This window comes from Cydia fagiglandana, chromosome 15 (genome assembly GCF_963556715.1).
Source record: "Cydia fagiglandana chromosome 15, ilCydFagi1.1, whole genome shotgun sequence".
Classification (NCBI taxonomy): domain Eukaryota; kingdom Metazoa; phylum Arthropoda; class Insecta; order Lepidoptera; family Tortricidae; genus Cydia; species Cydia fagiglandana.
This window is the reverse complement of record NC_085946.1, coordinates 1,936,092-1,954,406: the sequence shown is the minus strand read 5'-3', so window position 1 is coordinate 1,954,406 and position 18,315 is coordinate 1,936,092. Positions and strand designations below refer to the sequence as shown.

The 18,315-nt window shown below is 36.8% G+C and overlaps 1 protein-coding gene across 2 annotated transcripts; it reads right to left on the bottom strand.

Annotated features, from left to right (window-relative positions):
- Nucleotides 1-10,054: 10,054 nt before the first annotated feature.
- On the bottom strand, nt 10,055-16,327 carry LOC134671177 (uncharacterized). Of its 2 annotated transcripts, XM_063528959.1 has the most exons (3): nt 15,374-16,327; nt 11,371-14,610; nt 10,055-10,334 (listed from the first exon to the last, which is right to left on the bottom strand). In XM_063528959.1, exon 2 carries the CDS (start codon nt 14,590-14,592, stop codon nt 13,249-13,251), a length of 1,344 nt encoding a protein of 447 aa, XP_063385029.1. In that variant the 5' UTR covers nt 14,593-14,610; nt 15,374-16,327; the 3' UTR covers nt 10,055-10,334; nt 11,371-13,248. The 2 variants fall into 2 exon arrangements, with proteins under 2 accessions (XP_063385029.1, XP_063385028.1); XM_063528958.1 differs by lacking the exon at nt 15,374-16,327 and having other exon boundaries at nt 11,371-15,104.
- Between the last annotated feature and the right edge of the window lie 1,988 nt (nt 16,328-18,315).

The following is an 18,315-nucleotide window of genomic DNA, read 5'->3' as shown; positions in this document are numbered from 1 at the left end:
CAAAAATGCGCAGTTCATAAATCTGATATGGAGATTTATCGTATTTACTTGCGTTGCTATGGGGCCGATATTGGCCCGTTAAATGCAAATCAAAATCCGTTAAATCCGTTAAATGCAATACAAATGGAATTTCAATTTGACAAAACCTGATAATAGTTATTAGTTTTACAAGGAGCAAAGTTGTTGTTTAACGATTCGCGCTAATATTAATACCCAAGCAAGCGAAAGTAATTCCAAAATTTGAACTGTGACCGTAGCGAGTGGTTCTAAATGTGGAATTTTGAGCGTTGTGAGGGTTTCATAGCAGGGGAGTTAAACAAATTTTGCTTCCGTGTGAAACACAAAATTTTTCACACCAACGCGAGCAAAATACTAACTGTAAAACATTACAAATTCCCAACAAATTCTGTTATATATTTATCATTTAAAAATCAATTCTGAATCTACCAATGAGGAATCAGCTTAAAATTTGCATCAACTTACTTTGCCACTATTGCGGATAAAATGCAACTTTCTAGTCAGTTTTTGAAGTAGAGTGAATCTTTATAAGCTAATGTAGTGAAAAAAATATTTCCGCTTGTATTACAAGTTATACGTTCCCATGAAACATGCACTTGGGTGCAGAAAAATATAAGGCGCGTTGTGTTACCTTCGCAGCAGAGCTCAGCTAAATGCACAGACAAAACATCCTCCAGACTGAGCATAGTCGCGCTACCCCCTCTGCCACGCATACGGTAATTTTACTGCATGTTCGAGTCGAAAGTGTCTTTGTGTGACGTCCGTGTCTTTGAACGGACCAATCACGGCACGGGACTTCGCTCACCTCGTCCCGCGCACACCCGCATTTTTGGCATCATCGGTTGCATGAAATGATTGCTCTAAAGGAATCGCTCGGTCTAGATGATTCCTAGTCTATGGCTAAATGGTAACGGGTCACCTAGATAACAAGCGCGCTACCTTGTTTTTTTAATTAAAAATATACCGACTTTTTAATTCACAGTTTGTATTCTTGGAATTATTTGGAGATCTAAAGATATTTCGTGGAAACCTTTCATTACTTATTTACGTTACTTCTAGCTTATAATTGCAACTAAAATACCTAATGAAATTTAAGCATTGCGGCTAGTCTGTCATTTATCAATTAGATTAAGAATAATTTAGAAATTATAGGTAAGTATAATTTTCTTTAGATAAGTTAATTCTAAAGAAATAAGGATTTCTATAAGACTGTTGACTGTATGAAAGCAGGTATCAAGATCTTCTTTAGAAATTAGTTCTAATGGCACAGACTACATTTAGTTTAACTAAATGTAAATTTGATAAAATGTTTTTTTTATTTCCACAGTTATATTTCATAAGCCTGGTCTGCCTAATGGCGGCGTGAGTACTGTTTTTTTATTGAAATAAGCAAAACTGAATAATTCAAATATGTTTTCAGATCTGAATAAAGGTAAAATGTATTTACTAGCTACAGGCTGATTTAGGAAACGTGAGCAGGTTTCAACTCTAGGGATTCAGTAAATGATAAGCTAAGTACTGTTACATCCTTCTTTTTAGGGTTCCGTACCCAAAGGGTAAAACGGGACCCTATTACTAAGACTTCGCTGTCCGTCCGTCCGTCCGTCCGTCCGTCCGTCCGTCCGTCCGTCCGTCCGTCCGTCCGTCTGTCACCAGGCTGTATCTCACGAACCGTGATAGCTAGACAGTTGAAATTTTCACAGATGATGTATTTCTGTTGCCGCTATAACAACAAATACTAAAAACAGAATAAAATAAAGATTTAAATGGGGCTCCCATACAACAAACGTGATTTTTGACCAAAGTTAAGCAACGTCGGGAGGGGTCAGTACTTGGATGGGTGACCGTTTTCTTTTTGCTTTTTTTTGTTTTTTTTTTTGCATTATGGTACGGAACCCTTCGTGCGCGAGTCCGACTCGCACTTGCCCGGTTTTTTTAGTGTTGAAAGAAAAAAGTTTAAAATTATTTACAACATGCATGGTCACCCTACATTTAGAATACTTACTTCTGTCACGATATTCTTTGCTTTATCCGTGACAAGTGTCAAAAGAATGTCATCAGTATGGAGGGTAGAGGAGAAAACTCTCTGTGTATGAAAGAGTGTTCGCTAAAAACCTTAAATAGGTGGCGCCACAATACCTAGAATATTTAATAAATACCTAAATATTAAGGGACATCTTACACAGATCAACCTAGCCCTAAACTAAGCAAAGCTTGTACTATGAGTGCTAGGCGACGATATACATACTAATATAATACATACTATTAAAGATAAATACATTGAAAACGCCCATGACTCAGAAACAAATATTTGTGTTCATTACACAAATAAATGCCCTTACCGGGATTCGTACCCAGGACCGGACAGGACTTCACAGCAAAAATAAATCATAAAAAAAACTTTAATAATAAAGTCAAATCACTGACAGAGGCGCACTGCACTCCGTCAATAACGGCTAGGTTCATTTCATGCCCTATACCTACTCTAGCGCAGCACTCTGGAGAGGTTTGGAACTTATTTATAGACAAACGTCAATCGAAATGACGTGAAAATGTACTAGGATGACCAATGAAATATAAAGTGCTAACATTATTTTCTAAAAGCGATTGACGATTGGCTCGGCACCAATACAAGGTAACGATAACGGGGTTTCCGTACCAAAGGTTCTCCGAAACTCAATGCAGATAAAAAAGAAACAAACCTACGTCTAAACCCTTTGTGTCATTGAAACAAGATTTAATTTTGCACAATCCGTATAAAAGGTTTTTTTCGCTATCTCCATTTGAATTCTCGCAGAATAGTTGCGAGAACAATAAATTTCACGAAGCAATAGAACAGATAACCGTTATCAGCACAAGTTTCCCGCTAAATTCTAGTTTAAAACTACGAACTTTATCCTTTGGTCGTTTTTCACACCATAAACCCGGCGTCCCCGTTGAATACAAATCAGCCCACTTAAAAACGTCTCTAGATGTACCACTTTAAATCGAGAGGTGTCCGGATTAACGTTCGTTGAAATTAATTCACTCAGAGACAGCTTGGAAAATTTAAATTCGTTGAAATTCTAACAGGGCGGTCCCCAATCTCGCTCGTATTCGATTGTCAAAGACTTACCGGGTAAGCTTCTTACTCGAATAAGAAGATTTCGCGACGAATCCCGCCCGGGATCTGAGAACTTTGTAGTCTTAAAAATATTTAATCGCGAATTTGTAAGTTGCGGACATGTGGGGTTGTGGGGGCCGGACAGTGGGGATGTCTGACGGATTAACGGGACAGACGGGAAAAACGGGTCCCGGTTATAAATATTTAACAATTTTACAGGTTAAACATTTAACAAACATTTTACGAAAACCTTTACAAGTCCTCAAACAACAGACCATCGTATGAAAGCGAAGCAAACTTTACAAACAGAGAAGACAATCCTGAGCCTTTTGATGAAAGCGAGATACTGAAATTGTTAAAGAAAATGAAAACGGGTAAGAGTCCAGGATGCGATGAAATAACTAATGATATGCTGATTGCGTCCAAGGACATACTATTGACCCCCATAGCACAGCTTTTCAACAAAATACTGCTACAAGAAAAAGTCCCTAAACAATGGGTAGAGTCTGACATCGTAATCCTCTACAAGAAAGGTGACCCAAAAGACATCGCAAACTATCGCCCAATCAGCCTCATGTCGAGCTTTTACAAGCTGTTTGCAATAGGATTACAGAACAGAATGTCTCCAAAAATCGAAAACTTTCTTACAGTAGAACAAGCGGGCTTTCGGAGAGGGTTCGGCACTGTTGACCATTTACAAACAGTAGAGCAAGCACTCATCGATAAGTGTAGGGAGTTCCGAACACCACTCTACATCGCCTTTATTGACTACCAGAAGGCATTCGACTCGATAGAGCATAAATTTATATGGAAAGCGTTGAAAGAATCAGGAATAAATAATACTTACATAAATATACTAAAACACATATACGCAAACTGCAAAAGTAGAGTCAAGTTAGAAACCACTGGCAGATACATAGACATCGAAAGAGGCGTCAGGCAAGGAGACCCGCTCTCCCCAACTCTATTCATAAGCGTTTTGCATTTAGTTATGAAAAGTTTAAAATGGGATTATAGAGGAATAAACATAAACGGAAAATATCTCACATATTTAGCTTTTGCAGACGATATAGTGCTACTATCTAGAAGTTGGAAGGAGCTACAATTTATGATCAATACTCTACACGCAGCTAGTAAAAACATCGGTCTCGAAATGAATCTTCAAAAAACGAAAATAATGACAAATCATGTAAAAAAAGAAACATATATAGAAAACATGAAGCTAGACTTTGTAAATGAGTATATTTACCTAGGGAAGCAAATATCATTCAGACCGGATAACAACACAGAAGAAGTAGAGAGGCGGGTAAATAAAACATGGAAAAAGTTCTGGAGCATGGCAAATATACTTCTAGGCGCCTTGCCACTACATTTAAAAAGAAAAGTACTAGATTCGTGTCTCCTTCTCACACTTAACTACGGCTGTCAAACGTGGAAATACACAGGCTACATTAAACACAAGATTAGAGCATGTCAAAGAGCAATCGTAAGAAAAATTTTGAAAGTTAAGTTAATAGATAAAATACGCCACAAAAATATACGAGAAAAAACTAAAGTAATTGACGCTCTCGAGCACTCATTAAGACTCAAATGGCAGTGGGCAGGTCACATCGCGAGAATGCCAGATGATAAATGGACAAAGCGTTTAACTACCTGGAAGGGACCATGTGAGAAACGAGGATCTGGGCGTCCCCGTGCTCGTTGGGCAGACGACATAGAGAGAGTGTCGAGCAACTGGTTCACAGAGGCACAAGACCGAGAACGGTGGAAGAGGTTGGAGGAGGCCTATACCCGGAAGGGGTCCTAACACTACTAGATTAAACAAAATAGTATTTAGTGTAAAAATAGTTTGTACATGTGTTTAAGGAATATAAAGGCTTTTTATTTTATTTTATTTTATTAAACATTTAACAAAACTATAATATGAAAGCGGGAGTAAAAAAAGGAAAAAAAAATACATAATTTCAACAGTGTTTTTTTATTGTCAATATAACTCCCGACATTTTTTAAAGCCCTCAACCCGCCTCCTAGTGGGGATCAAAATGGGACTTTTCTTCCCTGTTTTTTTTTTAGGTTTTTAGGCTAAGTAATATTTTAAAACATAATATTTTCCTCATAAGTGATGTGAAAAGCACTATGTGTCACAAGGTAGCAAAACTATTTCCACGGTGGGCGTTAACACTTGAATACCTCACTACGCTTAGGATTCTAATTTAGAATCCCTCGCTACTCTCAGGATTGTATTATTCAATTCTTCGCTTCGTTCAGGACTCAGTGTACGCCCTCGCCGTAACTATGTAATTTTGCTCCCTTGTCTCTACTATTTTCCTACTTGTAATTCTCAATTTATTGGTGCACTGCGCACTACGTTTGATGGTATTTCATGAAGATAATCTCAAAGAACAATGAATAAAATGTAGTCCCCATTTTCCTCTCTGAATATTACATTACATTAAAGCAAATAATTATGTTTAATCAATTTAATGAACATTAACCACAGTTATTCCCTAGTGTTTGACTCGAAAAAAGTCAATCAAAAAGGGGCATAACTATGGTGGATATACTATAGTATGGAGATGCGGTTAAACATTAGGTATTCACCCATATAATGGCTCCTCTACACGATGGGCCAGCGCCGGCCACTCCAAGGGACGCAGCTATGCGGTAGAATGAGATAGCAATATCACTTGCTCCCTCTAACGCATAAATGAGTTCCTTGCAGTGGCCAGCGTTGGCCCATCGTGTATAGGAGCCATAATATCAGCTGTACTTATACGGGGATCGCATGAAAGCCATTGGACGTAGTTTAGGTCCACCACAAACGTACGTTACCACCGGACGGTACTTTAACTGCATTTACGGAGCTTCCATTTTGAAGGATTATATCTTATTTCCTGAGTAGGATTTTACTTTGCGAGTATGTCTCAAAATTTTACAAGGTTCAATTTTATAAATGCTTCGTTGCATTTTATTAAGTACCTACTTTTATTTTACTTTTAATGCTATTTGTAAGGTTTTTTGTAGAAACTGATAAAGAAATCATTTTAAAATTGATACCAAGATAAGTAAGAAAATATACTTTATTGCACCACAAAAGAAATAATCTACTACAGATTTACAATGTGAACAAAGATAGCAACAGGTTGTCTTATCGCTATAAGCGATCTCTTCCAGACAACCTTAGAGTATAAAAAACAGAAAAATTTAAAAACAGGTAGTGCATGATTAAACTACAGGAATAAGAAGATTACACATAATTCGATAATTGGATAACTCTTGGTAAGTTTTGATCACATATAGGTATCATGCCTAAAGATAATTGAGAAAATAAAGACGATTACCTACATAACTTCAAAACAACTAATATGGATCCGGATCTCACAACGATAACTTAAATTAATTCGATTAAAATAACGACTACCTCGTCATTATCAATTAATTATATCATTCATAATAGTAATATAATATCTAACGAAGCATCCAGAAACTAAGCAAATAAATCAAATTAAGCGCGAGTTGGTTACGTCGAACCGTGATTGATTCTAACTCATATTAAAGCGGACAAATTAGGAACGGCTAATTTATTCCCGCTGTCGCAGAAATCTATGTTATGTAGAACGTAAGCATCATTAGCGTGCCGGCTCGCTGCGCCGATTTTAAAGTCACTTGTTTCAACAAATGAAAAAAAAATGCTCTAACACAATTTATGAATTAAAGTGCATGTCACTGTACAGTCAGCATCAGTAGTGATGATGATATGATATAATGATGCGATATAAGTTGCCAAACAAAATCAAAGACGAAAATGTACAGCAAAAATTTGTAAACCAATTAAAAGAACTCTTAATATCAAAATAATACTATAAGGTTAAAAATTATTTAAATGAGTCTATTTTATGAATTTTATTATTACTTAATTTACTATATTCGTAATTTGATAATCCAATTTTGTACATTATATTCTATTGACATGTTATATTACTCTCGATTCAATTTATGTGATTAATGATATTAATTTTAATTTTGTGTTTTGTGTATGTGTGGTTTTGTGTTTGTGTACTTAGAAATGTAAAAATGTAGACTTAAGAATGTTGCAGTGCCCTAACAGGGTGTCATGTACCTACAAATGTATATATTGTAACACCTGTATTCTGATGAACATGATAGCAATAAAGAGATATGAATATGAACATGAATATTCTGTTATCCCGCATCAGAGACGTAGGGCTCTCAGAAGGGATTTCCATTTTTTGCGGGTCAGCGCGGCCTCCTCCAGCTCGCCCAGCCGAGGCCAACTGCTGCAGCCTTCCACTGTGCGCCTCCAGGTGGTACGTGGGCGACTCTTTTTCCGAGAATTTTCCAAGTCAGCCTTTGCTTGGATAGGTGGTTGTTTGGCCTTTGCAAAACATGTCTATCCAGCGCCTTTTCCGCAGAAATACCTCCTTAGCTAAAGGGTTTTGTCCGGTCAATTCAATCCGGTCCGGTCAGCAATGTCAGCATCAATAGTAGTGAATGAAATGTTCGAGATCCTTGTAATAAGTCCATTTATTTGATATATCACACGATGTAAGGTACGAAACCCTTTGCCAGGTTGACATTAATTCACAGATGACAATCGAATGTCAGTCTTACTCATTGAAAATAGAACTGTTTGAAGTGCCTTATATGGGAAATGTATATTCCTTAGCCTGGTAAAGGGTTAAACCTTGTGCCTTGAAACCCTCGTAACCCTGAAGATTCCACTTTTCGAACCACACGCTATGGCTACGTTCGTGCTGCAATATCAGCACTTAGGGTTAAACAACAACTTTGCTCCCTTGTAAAACATATCTATTCATGGTATAATAATATACTCCGCCTGGTACTCTCTTCCCGTCTTTTCATGGTCACGTGACTGACACAAGCCTACGTCATCATGCGGCAGCGCTATATGATAATATGCGACAGCGCTATATAAATTGGCAATGTTATTGTGACGTAGGCTTGTGTCACTCTGGGAAGAGAAGACCATGTTTTATTAGACTATGTTAACTATTATACTCGATTTTGAAGCAGATTTTATTCCGCTTCACTTACAGATTTCCTTCGTCGTCCAGGATTTCTAGTCCCATTTTAAAATAGTTTCTCAAACATTAGTGCTTGTAAGCTGATCAATAAGACGGCGACCAAAGTGCAGAAGCTTGTTAGGCAAGAAATGCAATTTAACCTGGGTCCACAGTGTACATTGAATAAAACAGTAAAATAAATCAATGCAATCTTTAAATAAAGATAAAGATAATTTATCTGTCAAATATGAGTAAAGTAATAATTATCCCACCAAAAACATAAATGTAAAAAAGGAGAGCCAAGTTCAATACAAAAATTATGCTTGGCTGTGGGGCTCGCCGCAAAAAGAATGGAGATCTAAATGAGTGCCACTGCCAAGTTCTATGCAAAATCCAAATATGTATTTATAGGAACCAAATAACATTATAAACAAGTATTAAACTCTATTTCTTTGCTTTATTGGATACCTATAACAATTGCTGTTATTTAAAAAAATGTGAGATCTTAAAGTAGGTTAGATTTGACTTGGCCAGTTTTCATTATATCAATCATTTTATATATATTGTAATTCTGATAAAACCTGGCCAAGCCAAATCTAACCTACTTTAAGATCTCACATTTTTTTAAATAACAGCAATTGTTATAGGTATCCAATAAAGCAAAGAAATAGAGTTTAATACTTGTTTATAATGTTATTTGGTTCCTATAAATACATATTTGGATTTTGCATAGAACTTGGCAGTGGCACTCATTTAGATCTCCATTCTTTTTGCGGCGAGCCCCACAGCCAAGCATAATTTTTGTATTGAACTTGGCTCTCCTTTTTTACATTTATGTTTTTGGTGGGATATCAATACTTTTTGTAAAGAAAACTAGGCAGGTATTGAGATTTAATGTTTTTTCTTGTGTTTCCGCTGTATGGTTTTTACTTCTGTTCTTTGTATAATTATGTGGTACCGCGCGCCGCCGACGACACACCGTTGGCCGGTTGTTTAGAGCGTATTACAAGTTTTTTGTATGGGGACACCACTTATTTTTTGACTAAACTTTATTTTAATATAGCAAATATAATAATACATATATTGGGGTAGTTTCAAATATCTGCTTATAACGGTTCCAACGCTACAATAAAAAAATATTTTTTTGTATGGGGACCCCCCCTATTATTTAACTTTTTTTTATTTTTAGATTTTTTCCTACGCTTACACACAATAACCGAGCTGGATTCCAAATTTCATCCTTCTAGGTCATCTGGAAGTAGGTTAGGTTTAGGTACTTATATGTCAGTCCCAATAAAAATGTTTTTTTTTGTATGGGGACCCCCCCTATTTTTAAACTTTATTTTATTTTTAGATTTTTTCCTACGGTTACACACAATAACCGAGCTGGATTCCAAATTTCATCCTTCTAGGTCATCTGGAAGTAGGTTAGGTTTAGGTACTTATATGTCAGTCCCAATAAAAAGTGGTTTTTTTGTATGGGGACCCCCCCTATTTTTTAACTTTATTTTATTTTTAGATTTTTTCCTACGGTTACACACAATAACCAAGCTGGATTCCAAATTTCATCCTTCTAGGTCATCTGGAAGTAGGTTAGGTTTAGGTACTATAAGTCATAAGTCAGTCTTAAAATTTACGACTTTTTGACCTTCATATCTTTATAACCGTTTGAGCTAGCTTCATGAAATTTGGGCTTCTAGATATCCTTATGGATATAATTAAACACACGTAGTTTTATGTGTTTACGTCAAAGATGTTTTGAGTTATAGAAGGGTCAAAAGTGGCACCAAGTGGTTCGTGTAATATTACACTCGGCGCTGGCTAGCCAGTTCCTTTGCTTGAACTTGGCTTGACACGCTGCCGCGTGTCTAGATAGAGATGTTGTACCGACGTTGATACAAAATGCTAAAATAAATAGATTGCCTGAATTCAAGTTACTTAAGATTCTAAGACCTTATTAAATGAAATATGAGTCTACTATCAACTTGACATGTATACTTGCATCTTAAAGAACTCATTTTTGCTTCGCTTATATTATTGGGAGAGAGGTCAGTTAATCTATGGATAATGTGGTTCATACCTTATTATAATGCTGAGTATGGAGTATTTCTCCCCGTTCATGAGCTCCAAGCGTAGCTGCCAGCTCTAACTTGCTCATATGCCACCACCTGTGTAGAAAATATATTTATGACCATGGGTCACTAAATTATCCCTAGCCTATATCACATTATAACACATATATAATATCTCAAGGCAAATGCAGAACATTGTAACATGTAGGTATATGTAGGGATAGATAGCCAGAAATTCATATTCATAGTAAGATACCACATTGTCCCGCAGGACTCAAATATACATATATATAGGTATGCAAGTCTGCATAAGATAGTCACAATTCTATATGTCTCAGAAAGTCTCATAAGTTAAACCTTTGCACCAGATAAGGGGTGCTGTGACCTGGTCGCAACCAGTCACATCTATATACGGATCTGAAGGCACACAGTTCTATCTGTGTCGCAACCTAGCCGCGCCAGCCGCAACCAGTCGGATCCACAGCCCTAAAGGTATATATATGTATCCCAGTCGCAACCAGATACATCTATATCGATCCCTTGGCACACTTAAAGAGTGTTCGCATGCCTAGCCGCGCTAGTCGCTAACCATTCAGATCCACAACGTATATGTATCCTGGCCTCAACCAGATACATCTATATATTGGCATTAGTTGGGGGTGTACTTGTCCCTCGTGAAGGGATATTGGTGCTTAGTCGCAACTAAGCACCCCACGCCTATTGGTGCTTCTAGACCATTTTCTATATGAGGCTAGGCACAAGCCGGCAGACGCCGACTAAGCACCCCACGCCTATTGGTGCTTCTAGACCATTTTCTATATGAGGCTAGGCACAAGCCGGCAGACGCATCTCCGACCTGTCCTGAACATAAGCAAGCACACCCTCTGCCAGTAACACAGCTATATAAATAAATATATGAAAATATGTGCATGGGACTAACCAGTCCTCTTTTAAATACATATACTTAGCTTTGAAAGATGATGGTCTCGCTGTACGAAGCTGGCGTCCAGCACACGTACCACTTTATACAAACCACTTTATATTAAGGACTTTTATTTAATGAATCAATCATAAGTTCACAAACTTACTCGCAACTTTCATACGAGCGAAAAAGGAAGTGTGGTTTGCTTACCATAGACAATATAGAAGCTGTTGCCAGGTGTAATATATATAATACATCGCGGAAGTCCGCGACACACCCACCGAAGCGAAGCTATTGCATTGCGAAGCCTCAAGTTAGGGTAGTCCTTAAGTCTCAAATCCATATCTAATTTTGCTGTATCTACATTTTCATTAGTAACATCAGTTTTCTCCTTCATTCTATTTATGCTATGTGCCGTGTCCGTGTCCATGTTATCAGTCTTATCCATGTTCCCATCCGTTTAAATATTGAAATAATCTTGCCTTTGTATCACTGGTAAGTCCGAATCTTCCTCAACCTCCATTCTCTCACTCGTCGAGTTTGGTTCAGATTCGACTTTAGATCGGTGACCTAAAGGGTACTAGTACAATATAAATCTTATAAATATACTGTCATCAACACATGGTTCATCGTGAGATCTGATTCTTAGTAGTTTATTTGAATGCTTGTAACATTTCCTTAGACTTCCACGAGTACTGATCCATGAATATTTCTCTGTATTCCTTCATGATAGTCTCACCTCGTCTTCATCTTTCTATGAGCTCTTGTTTAGTTGCAGTGACTGTAACTGGTGCCTTACTCACTGACATCTGGAGGTCGAGACATCTTCCTGGTGTTAAGAAATCGGCTGGTTTCAATACATGTTCCAAACCAGTACTCATACAAGTCAAGGGTCTTGTGTTCACAATACTTTCCACTTCTTTGATGATGGTCAGTAAATTGGTTATCGTCAAGTAGACGTTTCTGTAAGGTTCGTTTCAGACAGTGTTCAACCGCTGCATCTAAGGATTCTGTCGACATCTTTGAACAATCCTAGATAGCGAGTCAGATGTGTCTCCTTACTGTCAACTTCATCCAGGTAAAACTGTCTCTATATACTTCTGAGCTTATTCTGTTATCCTCACTTGCCTATGTTTCTGAACAGACTTGTCCGGTTTCCTTCTGATACTTATGCGTCTTGTTCAAGTCAATATTCTTATTAAGCTGATTTTTTCTGTCTGAGTTTAATCCAACTTTCTGTATGATGTTGTTCGACAGACCCTCCCCCGCTCGAAGAGTAACATCTCTTGCGGGTCGGCATGGCCAGATGTGAGAATCTCCTGTCAGAAATTCTGGGCCGCTGAGGTATCATTGGAAATCTTCTGTCGAATTAGTCTGCCTGGTTGCTACATCAGCTGAGTTGTATTCAGACAAAACATATCTTACAGTCAAGTTCTTATTTTTCTTGTTTCCTTCTATATCTGTAGATGTTTCATGACATATTGGATTAGTCTGATACCTAAGTCCTAATGGTACCAATTTAGGAATCTTCAGATTATCTTGATCTTTTATGGGTATTAATCTTGACTTGCCAATAACGAAGTTCATCTTGTCTCCTTGAAGTAAATATACTACGGCTGCATACGCTGACATAGACGAATCTATGAAACAGTGAAGTTGGCCGTCTTGGCTATTCGCTATGTTCTTAGGTAGGCATATGTGATGAACTTGCTTAAAGTCTTCAGAACACCTCTCTTTGTATAAGCATACAAGTGTTTTTATCCTTAGGCAAATCATGTCCTTTTCTAAGTCCCATTTTAAATCAAGAGTATTACAGTTTTATCTGTACTAGCATCTGTAATGTTCATCTACATATTTAAGCTCTTTAGAGTTGGAATCTATATTATTTTACTGTCTTTGTATAGACTCATCGCTTTTTTGACTCCATTCGATCCTGTCAGATATTATGTACATAGATGTCGCTGGCTAGACTCTTTAAACATTCATCATTGGTACTGAATAAGTGATGTTCAGATATGATTGCAAAGGGTACACGTATAAATCTGTAATGTATAAGATTCTCTTCTATAGCTAGTTTAGACATATCTTTCAGGCACAGGAATCTTGTGACGATGATGTCTCTGTTGCTTGGAGCAATTTCTTAGGGCACAATGCTCTATTATGCTGATTCCTTTCACCACAGTGATAACAGATGTGTGTTATTCTACATTCATTTTGTCTATGGCCAATTTTCAAACAGATGTAACAACGGTTAGGTATTTTATCTTTCCTTTCAGCCAAGGTCTTAAATTTCGTGCAAGCGTCATTGTAATGATTCTCTTGGCAAAATATACATTCTATTTTCCTTCGTTTTTCAGATGCCTGCGCATTATTCGATTCACTATTAGCTTTATATGTTCTTTTCTTAGGCGTGAATGTATTTGAAAATGTTGATGTATTTTTTCTAAATTTATTTGGTTTTTCCCTCATATTTATAACTCTGTGTTTGATTCTCCTATCGTTGGATTTCTTCACAAATTTATCTCTAATGTGTAAAGTTTCAGTAGTAAAGGTTGTTTCCATATCTTTAGTCTCAACGCTTATCCTCTTGGCATCTTCTTTTGCTGATATGATAGCGTTTAGTTGTTTTCTTATTTCCTCAATGGATTCAATCTTCAATTTTAGCTTCATTTCATAAATGATGTCTTCCGGAAACTTTTCCATGAAAAGAAATCTTAAATGGTTTTGATTTGTATCCTCTCCTAGGGACTGTAAGACTCTTAGATGTCTCTCGAGTTCATCTAATGTCTTTCTGCAATCTTCTGGCTTTGTGGCCTTCTTAATCTTATATAAGGAAGAATAGTGGGCATCAACAATCTGCACTCTGTTGCCATATCTCTCTCTCAGAGTATCTATGGCAATCTTATAATTGTCATTCGTGGTTTCTAAACCATCGATTATGGTTTTGGCTTCACCCTTTAACGATGCTTTAAGGTAGAGTAGCTTATCAACGTCTCGTATATTCCTTTGATCAATGTTGGAACTGAATTGGTCCCAGAATTGAGTCCATTCTAGAACGTCACCATGAAAAGATATTAAATCTAACTCTGGTAACTTGCTCCTATTTTTTGTAGGATCGGATTTGACTTGTCTTGTATCCTTATCGGCTTGAATTCTTGCATTAAGTTCAGCTAAGACTTCATCACCGTCTAGCTGTATCGCAGTTACATTTGAAATCTCATCGGCGTTAGGATCCTTGGACAGGTTGAAGTACTGATAGAGATCACTTTGGAATCTTCCCAGTATAGATTGTAGTTTGGAGGCGATAATAGCAGCTTGCTCTAGCTGATCTTTTCCCCATGGACGACACGCACATAGCTCTGATGCTTTTACTTGATGCTCTTTGATGTTTGTGGCAAATGTGGACAGGCGATTCAGCAGGATAACTTCCATAGTGTTCTCACTCTCACTCTGGAAATGTATTTTTAAACAAGTTATAACAACAGAACTCAATAATGTTGTCAAGTACTTTATACAAATTTTCATATTTCCACCGAGTGTGAATCACTGTACCAACAGGAATGTCATCATATGACAGATAAAATGTATATGCAAGTAGTTGATATATGAATATTATTCAAAATGAATTCAACTTTCTAATAAGTACAAATAGTACAACAGGACTAACATGATGATGATGATGATGAACATAGCATCATGTGTATTACTAAATTCTCAAATTACTCATGGAATACACCAAAATCATTTATTATTAGTTTCATATACACCACACACTATGGCATTATTCAAGTATACAACTTGTTCTCATCTTATGAACTAAGTGTAGTTCTCACTTACAGTACATGCCTGTACATGTATTGGTATCTGTACATACATACTAATATTCAGTATTTACTTTACCAAATTTGCAATTTATCTAACATATTCCATATGTTTAAAACACAGACTTCATATCCCCAAATATTTATCATAATAATATGTAATTATTATTTGAATACCACTCTATTATTTCATCATCACTGTAGAACAATATTTAGTACTTATTGTCATATGTGTTGCGAGCGCCATCTATTTCTTAGAGATGTAAACACTGTATAAGGTTAACTTTTCGAGTAAATTATTCAACTTCTGAAGAATGCAATTTGACAGTAATAATACACAATATTATGAGGCTGTATACCAAGTTAACGTTATATTAATCGAGTTTACGTACCTTGTGACTTTGGTCTAAGAATATTTATCCTCCTCCTCATGCAGAGAAGTAGCTTGGCGTAGAGACGCCTTGGTTTCACGCTCGACTCGAAAATTGTCAGTTCGTACGCCGACTACGCTGTATTTCTTGAAATTCCTATTTCATAACAATATATTAGTTGGGTTTCGTACTCAAGTGCAACAAACAATTATTCTGAGTATATATAGCCTCTGACCCAACGATATAAGTACCTAATTCCTCTCAAGTATACGAATTAGTGCTTACGCATTTTTTAAATAGTAATAATAGTAACGTGTCAAGTCGCATAGAAATAAGTCATATTTCTTTCAAGTAAGATCACTTAAATATCTAATTATTACGTAAATTATCACTGTATCTATGATCCCGTGGGTAAGCACTCACGTTTTTATTTATTTACGCGTCGTAATGGCGTTACTTCTTGTAACGAAGTAATTGCGTGACTATTTCTTTGTTATAATAGTGTATTCGCTCACAATCACACAGGATGCCTAATAATCCTTGTACAGGCTTTGTTTAATTCACATAAAACGAAATTATATAGATCGATAATTAAAATCGATGATTCAAAGTGGATCCTATACCGCATAGGTTTTTACCTGTCACGTTCTCGATTAATTCACTTCCTCAAAATTTCACACAATCACAATGTACTCACCTTTGTTATTTTCACTTTTATTAACAAAACACTGCACAACAATCAAATAACAAAACACTCGTTAAAACTTTCTTCAGTTCTTGAACTTGTTCCGCCATCTTGCGAAAACGAACGAACTACGGGAATCATAGAGGTATAATAACATAGAGAAGACACGGGGAAGTGGCCAAATGACCGAATTACGTAGATTGTTTTTGGTATATTGTCAGGAATGTTAAAACGTGTTTTTAATATTGTCGCATTGCGTATGTTTTGTCTCTCATGGAGGCACGCGCACACCACTTCTATAGGAGGCTAGGCACAAGCCGGCAGACGCATCTCCGACCTGTCCTGAACATATGCAAGCACACCCTCTGCCAGTAACACAGCTATATAAATAAATATATGAAAATATGTGCATGGGACTAACCAGTCCTCTTTTAAATACATATACTTAGCTTTGAAAGATGATGGTCTCGCTGTACGAAGCTGGCGTCCAGCACACGTACCACTTTATACAAACCACTTTATATTAAGGACTTTTATTTAATGAATCAATCATAAGTTCACAAACTTACTCGCAACTTTCATACGAGCGAAAAAGGAAGTGTGGTTTGCTTACCATAGACAATATAGAAGCTGTTGCCAGGTGTAATATATATAATACATCGCGGAAGTCCGCGACAGATGTTACTGTACAAAGTTGTCCTTCATGCTTACAAATTGGTTACAGAAATAATTTTTAACACTTTAAAATCTCGGGTTTGTACACAATATATTTATAATACGAACGTGTTTACCGCGATATAATTTCATTGTTTTTACCTTAAATCTGAGAACAATGAAAAACAACGACCCATTCTTATAATTAAGAATGAATATTTATTTATTTGATTTAAGGAAACGATTTCAAATCGGTAGCTGAAGTAGTTCTCAAGATATTTAGCGGTTATAATGTGACAGATGGACGGACGGACTAGTACGAAAAACCGGGCAAGTGCGAGTCGGACTCGCGCACGAAGGGTTCCGTACCATCATGCAAAAAAAAACAAAAAAAGACCAAAAAAAAAAACGGTCACCCATCCAAGTACTGACCACTCCCGACGTTGCTTAACTTTGGTCAAACATCACGTTTGTTGTATGGGAGCCCCATTTACCTTCTTTATTTTATTCTGTTTTTAGTATTTGTTGTTATAGCGGCAACGGAAATACGTCATCTGTGAAAATTTCAACTGTCTAGCTATCACGGTTCGTGAGATACAGCCTGGTGACAGACGGACGGACGGACGGACGGACGGACAGCGAAGTCTTAGTAATAGGGTCCCGTTTTACCCTTTGGGTACGGAACCCTAAAAATGGGCGATGTGTGATCACGTGATGCTTCCTGTACAAAACAATATGTCGTACGCCTCAACCCAAACCCCGACCTTTCTAGCGTTACCACTTCGCCGGACGATAGCAGTCTGTCCGTTGTTCGCAACTGTCACCTTTTGCGTTTAACTGAACAGGTTGTATTCATACAACAAGAACTTTAACTTACTGTTTTTCCATGAATATTTACTGTGACCTTTATTAAGAGCAGAAACCGACATTCAGGAAATACTGTGCATTCAAATGGTATGTTTCTGTGGCATTGTTTGCTTGTCCAGCACCGAAACCTATTAATATTACCTATTCTTACCACAGTAGTTGCCGCAAGTATGAAAGGAAAGTTCGTATTGACATTTTGAGAGCTTGGTTTTAGCTGAATAAATGCAATCGAGCGGTCTGCGCTCTGTAGAGAGACAAATAACGTTTGAGGTAATTTGTTTATTATATTAGGCTAGATAGAAATGAGAGCTAAGATGTCTGGTTGGCCAAACTTATCAGTAATTCTCATTACTATGAGTAAAAATATAGTACTTATAAGTACTTATTCTATCTTGAGGTAATATTAGCTAAAAAAGAGAAAGAAAATTATGATTCTCTCTGAATACATATATACCTACCTTACCTACTGTGGCATATCAGTGGCAGAGAACAAAATAACTATGAATTATGACTAGTTTTAGATTGTCATGCCTTTAACTTTCTGTATATTGTTAAATAAATTCATGCTTTAACTTTTTAAAGATTTTTTACTTTTTTGCGAATCAAACATGCAATAGGTAGCTTATTAATCGCTTTATTATTACTTAGGTACTTAATTTTACTACTTAATTTTACAGTGCATTGGTGTTAGCTGTAATGCTGTAAAATTTGATTTCAATAAATATCAAATATCAAATTAAAATCCATGTAACATAAG